The sequence below is a fragment of the Chlorocebus sabaeus genome, chromosome 11 (assembly GCF_047675955.1).
Source record: "Chlorocebus sabaeus isolate Y175 chromosome 11, mChlSab1.0.hap1, whole genome shotgun sequence".
Classification (NCBI taxonomy): Eukaryota; Metazoa; Chordata; class Mammalia; order Primates; family Cercopithecidae; genus Chlorocebus; species Chlorocebus sabaeus.
Genome location: NC_132914.1, coordinates 77,547,955 through 77,567,357, shown reverse-complemented (window position 1 = coordinate 77,567,357; position 19,403 = coordinate 77,547,955). Strand labels below are relative to the sequence as shown.

Sequence of the window (19,403 nt, the reverse complement as noted above, 5' to 3'; positions counted from 1 at the left end):
CCCAGAAAAAAAGATAGAAAGTAGAAAAGGGCTAGGTCAGACTTGTACAGGGAAAAAAAAAAAAATTAAGAAATTGAAGTTTTAATGTGTCAAAAAAACTAATACTTGTAACTAATACTGATTGAGCCCTTCCTATATGTCAGACACTAAGCATTTAAATTATATTTGCTTATTGCCTATAAGGTATTATTATTTTTATATTCCAAATGAGAGAAGTGAGCCACAGCAAGAGAAAGGTAGAACAAGGCAGCCTCACATTCTCTTTCATTCTTGTTTCAAATTGTGCCTTGGCTACATTTTCTAAGGGAAATAAAGAGTTAAGGCAGAGTAGAAAGAATAGGGAATACACAAACATACACACACAAAAAGCAATCCTTGGTTAGAATCCTGAAAATCTCAGTCAATAATTTATTCCCTTGGATTTCATCTCTCTCACTTATAAAATGAGCTAAAGTACTGACTTGGTAAAGATTCAGTAAGATACTATACTGAATATGTTATGTAACTGTGAAGGACTAGAGAAATACATGGCATCATAATTCTACTCTCGTGTAGATGTATATACCGTGTACACACAAAATAATCAAATGAGAGAATTATTATGAAAGTTATTTGTAAAGTTAAACATTCTCTGTAAACTATAGATGAGAGCATCATTAAAGCAAATGTTGGATTAATGCTTTTTAAATAAAACCGTGGCATCCTAGGCGGGGTTCCGTTATTTTAAAAAGTACCTCATTCCTTCTTCATAATAGAGCTTTGAACTGGAGATTCTGAATGAATTCTCTAAGTGTACACATTGTTTGAGAAGGGAAAGAAAAGTAAACTGCTTTGTGAAATAAAGCGTGTCTTCTCTAATAAATAAGGCCAGGAATATATTACCTTTCTCAAGCCTTATCGGTGTATCATGAAGATAAATAGTTAAAGAAAACAAAGACTTGTAAAGCACTATGGGATACGTTTAAGGATTAAATAAGTGATACCAGAGTTATCCTTGCTATTTCTAAAACTTAAATATTTGAAATTTCTATAAGGTTTACACATTTGCAGATAATGCTTAAGAAGAAACAGGCAGTTCCATGTTTATATCCCCTTCTCTACAACAGAGGCATTATTAGCGCACTTTCTTAAAGAATCATTAGAGACACCACTCGATAATTTTTTTTCAATATTTTGCTTCATTTTAATACCAGTGAACTTAAGTAGATACAAGACTAGCAGATTCTATCAGCAGTTAAAAAAAAATGTATTGTACTTTCCTATCTCAAGTAAAATGTAACTTATTTTACTATTTCTTAATATCAGAGTACATTATTTTAATCTACTTCAGTACAATTTAATGTGGATAATTTTAACTCTGAGAAGAATTTAGAAATGAGAGAAACAAAGGAAAAATAAACAGATTTAAATAAATATGACAAGTCAATCAAAATATGTGTTCTTACCACTTCACAAGTTGGCATAACAAGGTTTTCACAGTTACATTCTAAAAGGCAAAAATCAACATATTTACATTGATCAAAATAGTTAACTTATTATAATGAAAACTTAAAATACGAAACTTAGTTACCACAATGCCATGTTGGGCAACATTGACCAGATACATTTTCTTTCACAAGATTCATATCTTCTGCACAGTTGAGTAATGGCATAGGACAAAGGTTTGGCTCACATACTAAAAAGAAAAATTACATGGGTAAAGACGGATTTTATAGAGTTGCCATTTCATATTACCTACCATCTAGTTCACTGCCATAACCAATAATGCATGGATTCATATTTCCCAAGTGCTACCTCTCCCACCACCAGATTGTCATGTGTTGTTGGTGAAGATAAAACAACTGACATATAAACAGGTACAAAAAGAGTACTGGTGCTAGGATAGCTCATCAAGTGAAAAACTTTGAAAAAGGGTCTGATGTAACAGCCAACTAAGATGCACTGGGCTTCTTAAACATTGGACACATCTAAATATTTTAAAATAGTTAATATACACTTACCACAGTAATACTGAGGACAACAGAAGTGTGTGCTATTAAGATCTACTGTGAGAAATTCTCCGTCATAACATAGTGGAACAGGTTTGGTGCAAGATTCACAAACTAAGGTGAAACAAAAAACCAAAAGTCACAGCTGAGCTAAAAACTATGAAATATAATATGAGCTTAAATTACTATACATAAATCAATTTTGTTTAAGAAAATAGTAAAAGAAATATAAGGTATATCTCCTTATTTGGTCATAAAGACAATAATACGGTCTGAGTATATTACATTATGCTTTCCAAGCACAGTGACATATAGAACACCATCTTACCAGAAAGGTAGAACATTCAGATTTCCTAGGTAATTTGTTCTCATTAGAATCAAAATGTCACTTGTTTATTTATTATATTTATGTTTTCTTAATTTACTACCATTGATTACTCTCATTTAGGGATGAAAATATAGTAGGCATTTGTTCTTTTGGGCTGTTTCAGCATGCCCTTCCAACTTTGGTAACTACTCTCTGAACGACCTTGAGGAAATGCACCACCTATATATTTTTGAGTGACTATCTTTAAAGGTGCCTCACATCACCGGGCCACTCTGTAGAAACAACCCACATAGGAGTAATCAGAATCCCTTTCGGTGGAATTTGAGTCATATATAGAGACACATCAAGTGAAGAAAAAAATAAAGTTGGCTCAATCATTAGTGATCTCTACCTAGAGCAGCTGGTTTCTCTCCTTCCAAGGGCTTGACTGTTCTGCTTAATTTTGATCCTACTTCCCCAGAGTCTTCCAATAACGGGTTGTGCTAAAGCTAGCCAGAATCAATCAGTTTTACTACTGGCAGCCAATGAATCTTAACTGGTGCTAATAAATTGTTTTGATTACTTCTGAAACCTACATTAATCACCAAGGAATCATGGATATAATGATTCATTTAAAAAAATTAGAGAAATCTTTATATTTCAATGTTCAGTTCACCAGGCAGAACATTTAGCTCCAGCCATTTTCCAGTCACCCTTTGTTTCTGCCATTCTTTTTTGAGATCATCATACCTCAAACATGATATGCAGGACATGAAGTTTTAAAGACATCTTATAAAGTCTTAGCAGAGCTCATTATTCAAGTTGGTTCTTCAAGGAAAGCCAGTGCTAAATTTTTCTTCAAAAAAATTAAGTATTGGCTTTATTATTTAAAAAGCTTGATTTAAAAATCTTGGTCATATTTGGACTGAGGTATATAGTTTTTGTTGATGGGGAAAGGTATTTGTTACGATTGTCTAGTCATTCAAAATGTCATACTTTCTTTACAACAGTTCTCATTCAGTTGAATTCTTATAACATCAGAATATTGCTTACCAACAGTCTCATAAAATTCACATCAAATTAGAGATTTTTTCCTAGATCCTTTCTCTTCTTCTAAGAAATTATCTCTAGAATACTCACCACAAAGAGGGGAAAAACAACAAGGTTCTTCCTGTTGAACCTGAATCATGAATTGGTCTTCTCTGCATTCTGGTGTTGAAATACTGGGGCATTTCAATGGGTCACATTCTGCAGAAACACAATTATATTAGAAAATGTGTATAGCATGAGATGATAAAATAAATGACATAGTGTTTACCTCTCTTTGAATTTAGTAATAAATAAATTAAAGTTCTTAATCAAATATATGCACATATATATGAAAGATACATACCAGGTTTAAAACATTAGCAAGACAACTCCACAATCTTTTATAATAAATCATCGTCTTGGAGACACAAAGAATGAGAATCTAATCCACTGTTCTGAATAAACAATGAACCTCACTCTTAATTTTCTATATTGATTACTTACCACATTTGTACTGTGGACAGCAAGAAAGAGGACTGTGGCCAACAATCAATTTTTGACTATCTGTACATGTTGGGATGGTAGTTTCACACAAAGTCATGTCACATCCTATAAATAAGAAAAACTGTTAAAATATTAGTGAACACAACTGAAATCTGCCAACTCAAAGCAGGGAAATGACTGCCAACTCAAAGCAGGAAACTCAAAGAGGGGAAATGACTCTCATTATGCATGTTTTTACACTGCAGTTAACCCATTCAGCTAACAAAATGGGCATATATGAAAATGCAGCAGCTTTGAGGTTTTTCTATTACTGCCTTTCACTCTTGATTCATAAATCAAAGATTCCCAGTTCTTTTCTCTTCTCATGTTTTTTTGAGTGTTATTAACTGAATAGCCACAGTTTTTCATGTGTATTCAACAAAATTGTAATGAAACAAAACTTGCTTTGAGAAAATGGCATTTATGCCACATTTTTAAAATACAAAGCATTATATATGCTCTGCTCTGCCTTTTCACAAAGAGTATCAACATATTTTGTGGAATCAATTGAGTATAAGGCTTCTTCATACCTACCACAAACTTCCTTTGAACAGCAGGTCCATTTATCAATGATGCCCATGACAACTTCAGCTTCACGTTCACAAACTGGGGTGGGCTCTTCATCACAGTCAGGTTCTATAGGAATAATACTTCCATTCTCCAAACATTTGTATAGAGCGCATTCATCAATGCCCCCATTCCAAATCTCCCCAGCAGTGCGAGGTTGGTCTTCACTATCAGTGCATGCTTAAAAAGATCAACAGTATTATAACACTCATAACCTGGGCACTAAAGTAAATCATGCCACCATGTTTTGGTTTCAGACTGTGACACGGCCCAGTGACATAGATGATATGTCACAAGTCTATTATTTTTCTCAGATTTCTCTTTCATCACCCACTAACTTACACTTTTCTTTAATGGAAGTTTATACTTAGTCCACAGAAGGCATTTTTTTCCTGGTCAGATGCAGTGGCTCATACCCATAATCCCAACACTTTGGGAGGCTGAGGAGGGAGGATTGCTTCAGGCCAGGAGTTTGAGACCAGCCTGGGCAACAGAGCAAGACCTTGTCTCTACCAAAAAGAAAAATAATTAGCCAAGTGTAGTGGCATGCCTACTCAGAAAGCTAAGGTGGGAGGATCACTGGAGGTCCGGAGTTTGAGCCTCAGTGAGCTATGACCACTGTACTTAAGCCTGTGCAACAGTTTAGACCCTGTCTCAAAACAAAAAGAAAGAAAGAGAAAGAAGGAAGGAAGGAAGGAAGGAAGGAAGGAAGGAAGGAAGGAAGGAAGGAAGGAAGGAAGGAAGGGAGGGAGGGAGGGAGGGAGGGAGGGAGGGAGGGAAGGAAGGAAGGAAGGAAGGAAGGAAGGAAGGAAGGAAGGAAGGAAGGAAGGAAGGAAGGAAGGGAAGGAAAGAAAGAGAAAGAAAAGATTTCTTTCCTTTTACAACCATCTATAAATCTGCATGTCTTCTTCTATAAATGAAATGTTCTATTATTTTTGACACATTTTAAGTCCTGTTAACATAATTTATTTAACCTAAACAAATTCAATAATATAAATTTAAATTAGTTTGAAAATAGTAACTGTTAAAAATGAGTGGGATTAGAAAGCAAGGTAGCCCCTACCTCATATAACATTTATATCATGTGAAAATTCAAAATATTTCTGCTTTAAAATCTAAAAGTAAAAAGTAGGCAATCAGGCAAAATATTATTTAGTGACTATTATCTTTAAGTAAAAGTTTTATGATAAATATGACCATCTAGTAGTTCTTTTGAGGAATAATAATGATAAATGTAGTTACCAACCACATCCCCAGCCTTTAGTGAACTCTTATCCTATTTACTATCAAACCAAATCTCATAGATCTCTAAACAATAAATATAAGCACACCTGTACACCCTCAAAGTCTTCCACAGATACTTTCTATAATGGCAAACACTAGCTTATTTCTGAAACTATATATGCATTTCACTCCTCCTTGCCTTTTTCTTTAATTATTAGCCAATTCATTTTCTTATGACCATAATGAAGAGGCCTATGACTGACAATTCCTGTGCTACAATCATCTCAATTTTGCACTTTTTCATCCGCCACCACCATGGAGACAATGCATCAAAATAACATTGTTTGAAAATAAAATTAGAAATACTAAATATGTTCCTCCAGTATCTTAGTCCATTTTGTGTTTCTCTAAGAGAACACCTGAAAATGGGTAGTTTATAAAGAAAAAAGATTCATTTAGTCACACTTCTGCTGGCTGGGAAGTTCAAGGTGCATGGCACCAGCATCTACCTAACTTCCGGTGATGGTTTTTCTCCTGCCTTGTACTATGGCAGAAGGTCAAAGGAGAGGTGGACAGATGTGAAGATGAATCAAACGTGAGGAAGAAACTCCCTTTATAACAATCTGTACCTGAGGGAAAGATTCCATTTCTGCTAGAAATAATCTAGTCTCACAAGAGCAATAAATCACTCACAACTTTGAGAAGGCATTAATCTATTGATGAGGGCAGTGCCCCCATGATCCAGACACCTCCCACTAGGCCACATCTCCCAGCACTGCCACACTGGGGATCAAACCTCAACATGAGTTTTGGTGGGGACAAACCACATCCAAATCATAGCACCCAGATAATAGTACCATCTGCCATTTCTTACATGCTAATTTTCTCAAGGCACCATGTTAAATGCAAAATACTTTTTACTAAATTACATAGCCCCACACTAACCTTATAAGTACTATCATTTTCCTCACTTTCCAGATGCATAACCTGAGACTCATAGGAGTAAAAGTGAACCACTAATATATGAATTAACTTAAATTTGAGTTCAGTCCATAATCCACACTCTTAATTCTTGATTTCCCATGCTTTTTCTCAGTTACTATAGGCAGATGTAAAGATTAAAACACATTACCACTGAAGCTTTTATAACAATTAACTTCTCTTGAAATCATGTTAAAATCAAATCACAAACAAACTCATTTCCTTTCCAACATTCAAGCTGTCTTTGATAAATCTTTGTTAGCACATCTCTGCAATATCTAAAAAACGTTTGTGTCTGTTTGCCGGATCCCTGAAAAGTCATTTTGTACTTCGTGTCTTACCACACTCTTTCTCTGGAATGCACTGGGTTGAATGTGGCCTGTGAAGAATAGTTCCATCTTTGCACACACAGTCTTCTCTTAAGTTCAAACAGAAAGAGTGTCCATAGAACCATTGGTTCAGGCATGTTCTTGCTTCACAAGGTCGCACACAGGGTTGATATTCCTTCCCCTCTGGGCAACTCAGGGCTTTGAAGAATAGGAGACAAAATTTGCTAATGATAAAAGTAACCTATTTAAATTCTAGCAAAAGAAAGAAATGTCAGATTTCTTACAGAAAATATATTTTGCAAATTTTAGTCTCTTCAAAGTCCATTTTTCATTTACTCTGTAATCATACATCAGAAACAAAGGCACCAATGTGTTTGCTTTTTGCATTTTTTGTAATTTTTAAGCATTTTCCAAGGGTCTACTAGTATTAGCTGTTATGGTGGGAAACACTTATCAGATGTATAACAAATATCACCAACAGGCAGCACAAGTCTGGTTGGCATAAATATACAATCAACTATTATGAAATTATTGCTCTGTGCAGTAAGAAGAGATAACAGTCTACTCAGAATTATAACCAAAATACACTTTCAGTATATAAAACTCAACCAAATCATAAAAAAGAAAAATGCTGTATGTTTAGGTTTGATCCTTCACTGTCAAAAGAAATTACTATTGCTGAGCGGTTTATAAATAATGTTTTAGAAAAGCCTTGTGGATTGTCAATGATTGTAAAAAGTCATACTATTAAAAATTGAACGCTCAGCTGGTGGGGTTATAAATTGGTACAATCTCAGTGGAGAACCATTTGACACTGTCTAGTGAAATTGGGGACGACACTCATTCCCGATGAATCAGCAATGCCCCTCTTGAATAGTGATTACCTCTCAGGGAAAAGACAGAGGGAAGGGCTGGAGAAGGCACATAGGGAGCTTCATGTGTGACTGTTTTATTTCTGAAATTGAAACTTACATTTGTGATAGCTTCTTCTGTGCATTTTATGCTTACTAAATTAGTTCGTGATGAAGAAAAAGGAAAGAAGTGATTGCAAAAGTGAAATTTATTTATGATTAAAAAATATTATTGAGTTAACAGTTACTTACAGCAGTAATCAGGTTTTCTCCACTGAATACAGATATCAAACTTGTTGCACAGAGCCACATATGCAGAAAGTGCATCACATTCATAGTTCCAAAAATAGGTATAATTGATCCACATCTTTTCACAAAAGTCTTTTGGTGAAACCTAGAGAAACATTTTGCTTTGAAATAAGTCATATTGTTTTATTTCTCTGAAAGCCCTAAGCTAGACTAAGATTATTTGGAGAATCAAAGGATAGCAAGTTAATATTCATTATACTTCATCATAGACCTTACTTTTTCCAAAAATTCTTAATATTAAACATCACTCTAAACACATTTAAATAAGACAAATACCATGTGCACTAATCTACACACATCTTTCTTATAAAGGTGGGAAAGAAAACAGTATGTGGAGCCAAGCAAAAATTTATTTCTAATATCCACTGTGGGCTACGATTGGCTTTTCTATATACTGAATAAGAGTTTGAAGAATTATAGATTTAGTTGTAAGCTCACAAAGCATTCTATAATGGTATACAGTATTGATTATTAAATAAAGTTACAAATGCTTCTCAAAACTTTTATTAATATTCAATGTTAGTTACACGATTTGTAAAATTTGGCACACCTCAATTTAATTAGAGACTCATTTGTTCCTATAGAATAGGTTCCATTTTGATCTAGAGATACCTGAAATATAAATAATGTAGCATGTGACAATATTTATTCCACTTTTCTCTCAACTCATTATTCAGTAGGCACATACTAAGTATCTAAATTCAGATGCCAAATTCTGATACAGGCCAAAGTATCCAATAAAAATAATGATCATTGGTGAGGATGTAGGGAAAAGGTAACCCTTGTGCACTGTTGGTGGGAATGTAAATTAGTACAGCCATCGTGGAAGACAATACGGAGGTTTCTCAAAAAATTAAAGATAGTAATATTACATAATAAAGCTACCCTACTACTAGGTACATATCCAAAGGAAATGAAATCAGTATGTCACAGAGATGTCTGCACATCCATGTTTACTGCAGCATTATTCACAATAGCCAAAATACAGAATCAACCTACGGGTCTGCCAATGGATGCATGAAGAAAGAAAATTTGGTAAATATATACAGTGGTAACTTATTTGTCCTTTAAAAAGAATGAAATCCTGTCATTTGTGACAACATGAATGAACCCAGAGAACATGATGTTAAGTGAAATAAGCCAGGCACAGGAAGACAAATACCACATGATCTCACTCACATGTGAAAACTAAAAAAGTTGATCGTATAGAATTGAGCAAGGAATTATAGTTACCAGGGATTGAAGTGCTTGGGAAGATGTTGTTAAAGGGTAAAGAATTTCAGTTAGATGGGCAGAAGTCCAAGAGATCTATTGTACAACATGTTGACTATAATAATATATTACATGATTGAAAAATGTTGAGAGTGGATGTAAAGTGTTATCATCACACAAGTGAAAATCACATAAGGTAATGCATTTTTCAATTAGCTAGATTTCATCATTCCGCAATGTATATACACTTCAAAACATCATGTTGTACACAGGAAACACATACAATTTTATGTCAATATAAAAATAAAATTAGATATTTTTAAAGATGCAGAAAAAAACCCTAAGAATCAACCTTCTTTTCAATGACCTTTGTGAAATCTTCTCAGTTTCCAACCACCTTACTTTACACACAATACTTGCTTTAGTCACTAACAGCCTCCTTTTAATCCAATGCAATGAAACTGATATTCTAAACCCTCCATGACCTCTCAGAAGCCTATATTGCCATTAGCACATCCACTTGCTTAAAATGTTCTCTCCTTGAATTTCAAAGGTATCACACTCTGTTGCCTTTCCATCTATTTGGTCATTGTTTCTTCTACCTGCCTCTCATTCTGTTTTACTAGATCCCATCCTCAATGGTCATGTTCTGTCACTGAAAAAGCTCTCCCCAAACTCATCCATTCCCATGGTTTCTATCACCATTTGGGGCATTTAAATCTTCTTTATCTTGGTTTCTTCATATGTGAAGTAGAGTTAGTAGTAACAACTACTACTACTTAAGATTGCTGTGAAAATTAAAGGAGCTAATATATGGAAAATGTACAGGAAAAAACCCTGACACATCATAAATTATCATTATTCTTAAAATCCATATACTAATAACTCTTCCGACCTGATCTCTGGCCTCAACTTACCTCCTCTGAGCTCCCGAATTATGCTCCAGAGTTTCTGCTCAATGTTTTCACTCTGATGATGCACATGACTTAATCTGTCTGAAATTTAAAAAAAAAAAAATCCCTTCTCTACTTAGCCCACAAAAGCTGATTCTTCTGCATCCTCTACTTACTTATTAATTGATGAACACTTTCATCATTTATTGGGTACCTAACTACATATCAGACACTGTACTATGCATAAGAATAAAGGTAAATAAAACAGACCTGTTCTCTGCTTGTGGATCTCAACAACTACAAAAACAAAGCCTTTGAGTAAGATGAAGAGAAGCCACCATGCTAAAAAGGATTGAAAGAAAAAAGTATTCCAGCTGGGGAAACAGCAAGAAGTATAGCCTTTTGACAGAAAATAAAAAACTCTTGGAATATGAAGAAAGCTAAGGCAACAATGTTGGAGCTTAGCAAGCAAGAGGAGCGTAGCACAAGACGTGGCTGGAGAAGTAGGTGGGCCAGATCATAGAGGACATTGACAGCCCTGGTAAGAACTTTGGAATGTAGTCTAAGTGAAATACAGTGAAGGATTTTAGATAGAGAAATCACACATTCTGTTTATAATTTTAAGATATTATTCTGCCTGCTTTGTAGAAATTTGCAAATGAGGATGATGCTCAGTGGTAGAAAAGGCTACAGTAACCAAAACAGCATGGTACTAGTACCAAAACAGATACATAGACCAATGGAACAGAACAGAGGACTCAGGAATAATGCCACACATCTACAACTATCTGATCTTTCACAAACCTGACAAAAACAAGCAATGGGGAAATGATTCCCTATTTAATATATGGTGTTGGGAAAACTGTCTAGCCATATGCAGAAAACTGAAACTGGATCCCTTCCTTACACCTTATACAAAAATTAAGTCAAGATAGATTAAAGACTTAAATGTAAGACCTAAAACCATAAAAACCCTAGAGGAAAACCTAGGCAATATCATTCAGGATAGTCATGGGCAAAGACTTCATGACTAAAACACCAAAAACAATGGAAACAAAAGCCAAAGTTGACAAATGGGATCTAATTAAACTAAACAGCTTCTGCACAGAAAAAGATACTATCATCAGAGTGAACAGGCACCCCACAGAATGGCAGAAAATTTTAGCAATCTATCCATCTGACAAAGGGCTAATATCCAGACTCTACAAATAACTTCAACAAATTTACAAGAAAAAAACAACCCCATCAAAAAGTGGGTAAATGATAGGAACAAACACTTCTCAAAAGAAGACATTTATGTGGCCAACAAACATGTGAACAAAAGTTCAGCATCACTGGTCATTAGAGAAATGTAAAACAAAACCACAATGAGATACCATCTCACACCAGTTAGAATGGCGATCATTAAAAAGTCAGGAAACAACAGATGCTGGAGAGGATGTGGAGAAATAGGAATGCCTTTACACTGTTGGTGGGAGTGTAAATTAGTTCAACCATTGTGGAAGACAGTGTGGCTATTCCTCAAGGATCTAGAACCAGAAATACCATTTGACCCAGCAATCCCATTACTGGGTATCTACCCAAAGGATTATAAATCATTCTACTTATGTTTATTGCAGCACTGTTCATAATAGCAAAGACTTGGAACCAACTCAAATGCCCATCAATAATAGACTGGATAAAGAAAATGTGGCACATATACACCATGGAATACTATGCAGCCATAAAAAAGGACGAGTTCATGTCCTTTGCAGGGACATGGATAAAGCTGGAAACCATCATTCTCAGCAAACTAACACAGGAACAGAAAACCAAACACCGCATGTTCTTACTCATAAGTAGGAGTTAAACAATAAGAACACGTGGACACAGGGAGGGGAACATCACATACCCTCTGTTAGGGGGTGGGAGACTAGGGGAGGGATAGCATTAGGAGAAATACCCAATGTAGATGATGGGTTGATGGGTTGATGGGTGCAGCAAACCACCACGGCACATGTATACCTATATAACAAACCTGCATGTTCTGCACATGTATCCCTGAATATAAAGTATAATTAAAAAAAAAAAAAGATGTAAGTCAAGAGAAGCATCTATTAAACTATCTGACGTTCTGTTTAAAAATATTGAATTATAAAGCTTTGTCATTGGACCAGGCAAGAGGTGATATTTGTCTGGATTCAAATGGTGGTGGGAAGAAATGCATGGATATTGAATATATTTTGGAAGTGGACTCAGCATGACTTGGTGATAGCTTGGATGGAACAGACCGAGTATCAACAAGTCATCAAGAATTTCTTTATCTCGATATGTTACCCTGTTTAAGCTAGAAAGTTGAAGTCATCTACAAATGCTCACCCTCCTTTAGCACGAACATCTAATTGGTCCTTAAATCCTGCCCATTCCATATCCCAAATGTCTCCCAAATGCCATCTTTCTTTTCTGAACACGCCGCTATCCTCACTTGCTTCCCACGAGCAGCAGAGTCCATCATCATTTTCCCAAAGTAGACTTGCTTTAAAAGAATTCAACAGAGGCGGGGTGTGGCAGGAGTGAAGAAGATAGGCAGAAGAAAAGAGGCAATTTTTAAATGATTTTTTAATATGACGGACACCAAAAAGTTCTTATACTGTTCCCACCACTTTTGTGAATATGTAAACATTACCACAATAAAAGGTTAAAACAAGAAAATAAATAAGAACTACTCAGAGACCTTTTCATTAGCTACCTTACTATACCTGCCTAGCCCATCTTCTTCAGACTTTCATACAGATCTATAGAGCAAATTGTCATGACCCTCCCTTTTTTTTAGTTCTTAACTTTCTTTTTCTTCTTGAAACAGGACTTCAATCAAAGTAACTTTTAAAAGGGTAAAGAAAGGGAAACTTTATCTCAAGGTTGATTAGAGTTCAGCCCAAAGAAGTCACTATAAACTCAAAATTTCTTTAAAGTATTTTTTTGAGGTCATGCAAGTTTTACATTCTGGTATTTAATAGTCTGTGTCTTTTAAATAAAAATAATGTCTTACAACTTGAGGCTTTGAAAGAAAAAGAAATACACCCTGCGTATCTCATGACTTAATGGACACTTTGATATTGCATTCAATCCCTAAATATCCATGTAAGAAATCTGCGGTGAATTGAGGAGATCCAAGGCCATATATCAAGTTCAGCATGATGGCAATACTATGTCTTCTCTTTCTCAGTTTTGCAATATCCAAGAACTACGTGGGTAAAAAGAAAATGCATTTTCCACTATTGTATGCACTGTGCCAGAGTTATCACTGAATCATCATGACCAGAATGCAGCTAAAGACATTGTCTGAAGACACGGGTTACTGTGCATAGAATCCTCATAAGCTTTGTAAAGGTCTCTTTTAGTTTCTCAAGGAAACACATCTAGAGACTTTGAGTACTTGAGTACTCAAGTACTAGTACTTCCTACAGTCAATTATTTTATCTTATTCTCAAACTTTTTTTTTACAGTATTTTTAATTGGTCACTCTTGAAAACAAAAATCTGCAAAATAAGCCAATTTTGTGAGCTCTTCTTTACCATTACAGTTAAAATAATCCATGTACATTATTTAGGTTTTACTTTTTATCTTTTCTTTCCATGATGACAAATGAATTTTCAACTCTGACTGTAAAAATATTATAGCCATGTCCGGGTATGATGGCTCACACCTGTAATCCCAACACTTTGGGAGGCCAAGGCAGGTGGACCATTTGAGGTCAGGAGTTCGAGACCAACCTGGCTAATGTGGTGAAACTCCATCTCTATTAAAAATACAAAAAATTAACCAGGTGTGGTGGCCCATGTCTGTAATCCCAGCTACTGAGGAGGTTGCAGTAGGAGAGTCTCTTGAATCTGAAAGGTGGAGGCTGCAGTGAGCCAAGATCACACCACTGTAGTGGATGACATCACTGCCTGGATGACAGAGCAAGACTCCTCAAAAAAAAATAAAATATATGAGATATATATATATATGAGATATATAAAATATATATCTCATATATATTTTACAGATAGCCACTACCTTCTTTAATTAAATTTATTTATATCTATGCAGCAGATAAAATGGCAAACTAACTTTCTTTTGTTGAAAGAGATATTCAAACTATAATACTTAAAAAAATTATAAAAATTTATCCCATCATTGAACAGCCTATGAAAATATAAAAGCAAAATGTTCCTTGTGAAGAGAGTGATGTTGGGTTAAATGAGGATCATGATGGACAAGCCTGACCTTCCACATGATTCTAAAACTAGTTCTGAAGAAACCTTTTGAGACAAGATTACTTGTTATTTATAAAAATAAACAATCAAGCAAAATATTCTAATAATTATCCTTAAATTCTGCACGACTGATTTTTCGATGTTACCCTAGGAATAGTTTTATGTAGTTGTTGATTCAGATTTTCTAACATAAGACACAACATAACTTGGTGCCCATTTACATTTCTACAATAAACAAAACCCACACTTTAAGTAAGCATTAAGGTATCTATTATAATTGTTAGATTAGCCACTTGTGCTAGTGTCCAATTCCTCCTGTATATTCGGATTTTAGGTTTCTTTTTTTGCTGTCAAATTCACTGGAGAATTTTTCTTTTGTTTGTTTTTGTTTTTTGAGATGGAGTTTCGCTCTTGTCATCCAGGCTGGAGTGCAATGGCGCAATCTCGGCTCACTGCAGCCTCTGCCTCCTGGGTTCGAGCAATTCTCCTGCCTCAGCCTCCTGAATAACTGGGATTACAGATGTGTGCCACCACATCCAGCTAATTTTTGTATATTGGAGGATTTTAAGAGAAAAGTGGAAGCTATCACAGGCTAAATGGTATCCTGTGTTGTTTCATTATGCCTTGAATAGTCAAGCTGAAAGTTTCCTGATATAATCAACCTTTCAAGTTTCCAGTTAAAAATGCAATTTTAAAAAATCATGATGCTTTAAAAAGACAGACTAAAGTGGCACTGCAATGAGTTTTAAAGTATTTGCTATTTCTTCATGTTTATGTGCATGCTTTTAAAAAATGTGAACATTGAAAACTTATTTGCATCCAAATCTCCATGTAAAACTGAAGCTCCACAAAGACATGCCATTTTTATCCCATGACTTCATACTTTTGTCTTTTCCCTCAGAGAATGCACAGGGCAGCATCAAAGATCATTCACAGTGAGCTCCTTCCTGACTTGACAATTCCCCTGCTTTCCTTCCCTGACTCTTCCCTTCATAGATGTTACACCATACTCTTTCAATGTTTTCCTCACATGGCCTTTAAACATCTTGCATATACAATCAGCTCTTCTTATCCAGGGTTTCCACATCCATAGATTCAACCAACCACGGATGAAAAACATTCAGAAAATCCGACGTGAGAGATATCTGGCTGCGACATGTCACCTCATTGACTGCCCGGGTTGATTTGGCTGATCTGGCTTACTAGGCAAGTGTACCCTTCCTCCCTCACTGCTCCATGTACGTCCCTCCTGAAGGTGCACATTTGGTTGAAAGTGAGAGGTGACAATGTGCTAGCAGCCCTCGCTCTCAGCACCTCCTCGGCCTCGTCGTCCACTCTGGCAGCACTTGAGGAGCCCTTGAGCCCGCTACTGCACTGTGGGAGCCCCTCTCTGGGCTGGCCCAGGCCGAAGCCAACTCCCTCTGCTTGCCGGCAGGTGTGGAGGGAGAGGCATGGGCGGGAACCAGGGCCGTGAGTGGCGCTCATAGGCCAGCACGAGTTCCCGCAGGCACTTTCCCGCAGGGCACAGGCGCAGGCTTGGTGGGCCCCACACTCAGAGCGGCCAGCTGGTGGTGCCTGGCCCAGGGCAGTGAGGGGCTTAGCACCCAGGCCAACAGCTGAGGAGGTTGCACCAGGTCCCCCAGCACTGCGGGTGCTGCGCTCAAATTCTTGCCAGGCCTCAGCCACCAGCCCGTAGGGCAGGGCTCCTGACCTGCAGCCTGCCATGCCGGAACCTTCCCCACAGTGGGCTCCCGCACAGCCCAAGCCTCCCTCCCCGAGGAGCACCACCCCCTGCTTCGCGGTGCTCCGGTCCCATCAACCGCCCAGGGGCTGAAGAGTGCAGGCCTGGCTAGGGAAGTGTGGGCAGCTCCACCTGCAGCCCCAGTGCAGAATACACTAGGTGAAGCCAGCTGGGCTCCTGAGCCTGGTGGGGACTTGGGGAACTTTTATGTATAACTAAGGGATCATAAATGCACCAATCAGCACTCTGTGTCTAGCTCAGGGTTTGTAAATACACCAATCAGCACTCTGTCAAAATGGACCAATCGGCTCTCTGTAGAATGGCCCAATGAGCAGGATTTGGGGGGGGGGGGGGCCAGGTAAGGGAATAAAAGGAGGCTGCCAAAGTCAGGCAGCAGCAGCCTGCTGGGGTCCCCTCCCACATTGTGGAAGCGTTGCTCTTTTGCTCTTTGCAATAAATCTTGCTGCTGCTCACTCTTTGGGTCCACCCTGCCTTTAAGAGCTGTAACACTCACTGCGAAGGTCTGCAGCTTCACTTGTGTCAGTGAGACCATGAACCCACCGGGAAGAATGAACAGCTCCAGACACGCTGCCTTTAAGAACTGTAACACTCACCGGGAGGGTCCGTGGCGTCATTCTTGAAGTCAGCGACACCAAGAACCCACCAATTCCAGACATAAAAGGACGACCATCCCCGACAGAGGACCTACCTTCAGTCAAGGGTATAAGAGTAGCTGCACTCCCCTGCTAGAACCTCCAAAGAAGCTCTCAAAAATATTCAGAAAAAGAAAGTTAAAAAGCAAGGATAAAATAAAATAAAATTATTGGGGCTATCAGAGCCTAAAACATGATGGCCATCAAATTCTCCCACAGTTCAAATGCCTGTGACATTACAACCCCAAATACAGGTTAGACAAGTACAATCCCCCAAAAAAATCAAGTAAAAAATAAGGATAAAATAAAGAAACAAGAAAAAAAATAAAAACAAGAATAAAATAATACGAGAATAAAAAATAAAAATGTAAAAAACAATACAGTGTAAAAACTATTCATGTAGCATTTATCTTGCATTAGGTATTATAAGTAATCTAGAGATGATTTAACATATATGGGCCGGGCGCGGTGGCTCAAGCCTGTAATCCCAGCACTTTGGGAGGCCGAGACGGGCGGATCACAAGGTCAGGAGATCGAGACCATCCTGGCTAACCTGGTGAAACCTCGTCTCTACTAAAAAATACAAAAAACTAGCCGGGCGAGGTGGCGGGCGCCTGTAGTCCCAGCTACTCAGGAGGCTGAGGCAGGAGAATAGCATAAACCCGGGAGGCGGAGGTTGCAGTGAGCTGAGATCTGGCCACTGCACTCCAGTCTGGGCGACAGAGCGAGACTCCGTCTCAAAAAAAAAAAAAAAAAAAATATATGGGAGAATTGTGCAGGTTATATGAAAATACTATACTATATTTTAGAAAGGGATTTGGGTGTCCAAAGATTTTGAGATCTCTGGGGGTCCTGAAACCAACCTCTCACAGATACTAAGGGACCATTGCATTGCTATCTCTGCCTGGAACTCCATCCCTCCCTCTTCTCTCCTGGCAAACTCATACTTTTAAACCTTTCAAAGATCAAAATCTCTGGGCTGGGCACGGTCGCTCATGCCTGTAATCCCAGCACTTTGTGAGGCCAAGGTGGGCAGATCACGAGGTCAGGGGATCGAGATTATCCTGGTTAACACGGTGAAACCCTGTCTCCACTAAAAATACAAAAAATTAGCCGATGTGGTGGCATGCACCTGTAGTCCCAGCTTCTTGGGAGAATGAGGTAGGAGAATGGCATGAACCTGGGAGGTGGAGGTTGCAGTGAGCCGAGATTGTGCCACTGCACTCCAGCCTGGGTGACAAAGTGAGACTCCATCTCAAAAAAAAAAAAAGAAAGAAAGAAAAATATCTAAAACTCCATAAAGTTTTCTCTAAACCTGGGCTCCTATATACCTCCATAATGTATATTTTAATATATCTGCTCACAGACTTGCCTTCCTACTAGGCGTCCTATTCATTTTCTATCACAGGAATCTAACACAGTGATTTCTATGTACTAGATGCTCACTAAATTTTAGTTAAATGATTCACAAAATACTGTATTTGTCCTTTGTCTTTAATGATGGATCATTTTGACAATATAGATTATTTAAAATGCCTACTAATCACTTAAACTCAGAAAGTTGGAGATTAATAAAGACCAAGTAAATTGAGTGAGTGACAGATTCTATTACAAGCATATGCCTAAGAAGCCAGGATCATAAAGAATTGATTAAAGCCTCACTGTATTGGTTTTGATACTGGGTTATCAAACATCATTGATCTCTGTCTCTTAGAGACATTTATTCATAGGACAAATTTTCATTTTTTGAAAGCTATAGATATATTTCTAACAAAGCATAAAGAAAAGAAATAAAATTATCCTTCCTGTGCTTGTAAGCCTATAAACAATAAGTGGTTCTGAATGCCAAAGCATACTGACAGAAGGTTGGGGGTTTTGTTTTCAGTAGAAGAACATCACAGCAAGAAGAGTAATGTATTGGCTTTTACTCTCAACATATCTAACATGAAAGTATAATTTATGGTTGCTTCCAACTTACTTTATCATGACATGGAATGAAAATTCTTCTATTTAATAACTCAATGCAGTGGCTGCAGTCATGCTCAGTACAATTCCTAACAGGTCTTCTCATTGTTACTTCAAATGATTTCTCAATTTCCCAGCTCTCAATAAATAATCCTATGTCTTCCATATTTGTAATAATTGTGCCATTTTGCATCCTTAGATCATCATCTGGATCTTCATTGCAAACTCCTTGAAAGAATATGTGACAATTAGAAAAAATAAAACTTAACTTAAACCAGTGTAGACAGCACAACTAAATCAGCTAAATAATAGATTTTAAATGAATGAATGATTTACTATATGAGGTACCAAGTTTATGTATCCTTGAACTCTTACATCAAAAGAACTTTTTAAATTATGTTCTGATTTTTTGATAAAATAGTGTAGAACTAACTGCCATAACCAATAAGAAAGATATCAAAAGCCTAGAAGTTAAAATACATGAAGAGATCAGAGAAGATTAAGAAAGAAGACATTCATTCTGCTCCTATACTCTTCCATTACTACCACCGTCTTCTAACTTAGTAACTAGTT

The 19,403-nt window shown here is 37.0% G+C and overlaps 1 protein-coding gene across 2 annotated transcripts in view; it reads right to left on the bottom strand.

Annotated features, from left to right (window-relative positions):
* The window catches only part of OTOGL (otogelin like), a 170,997-nt gene that overhangs the window by 19,321 nt on the left and 132,273 nt on the right, over positions 1 to 19,403 (bottom strand). For both annotated transcript variants that reach the window (XM_008004119.3, XM_073020969.1), the window contains 9 exons: positions 18,844 to 19,058; positions 8,072 to 8,213; positions 6,981 to 7,166; positions 4,402 to 4,614; positions 3,829 to 3,933; positions 3,436 to 3,543; positions 2,001 to 2,102; positions 1,571 to 1,675; positions 1,446 to 1,486 (listed from right to left, as the gene is read on the bottom strand). In XM_008004119.3, the coding sequence (XP_008002310.3) occupies positions 1,446 to 1,486; positions 1,571 to 1,675; positions 2,001 to 2,102; positions 3,436 to 3,543; positions 3,829 to 3,933; positions 4,402 to 4,614; positions 6,981 to 7,166; positions 8,072 to 8,213; positions 18,844 to 19,058 (1,217 nt within the window). The remainder of the gene's footprint in view (positions 1 to 1,445; positions 1,487 to 1,570; positions 1,676 to 2,000; positions 2,103 to 3,435; positions 3,544 to 3,828; positions 3,934 to 4,401; positions 4,615 to 6,980; positions 7,167 to 8,071; positions 8,214 to 18,843; positions 19,059 to 19,403) is intronic.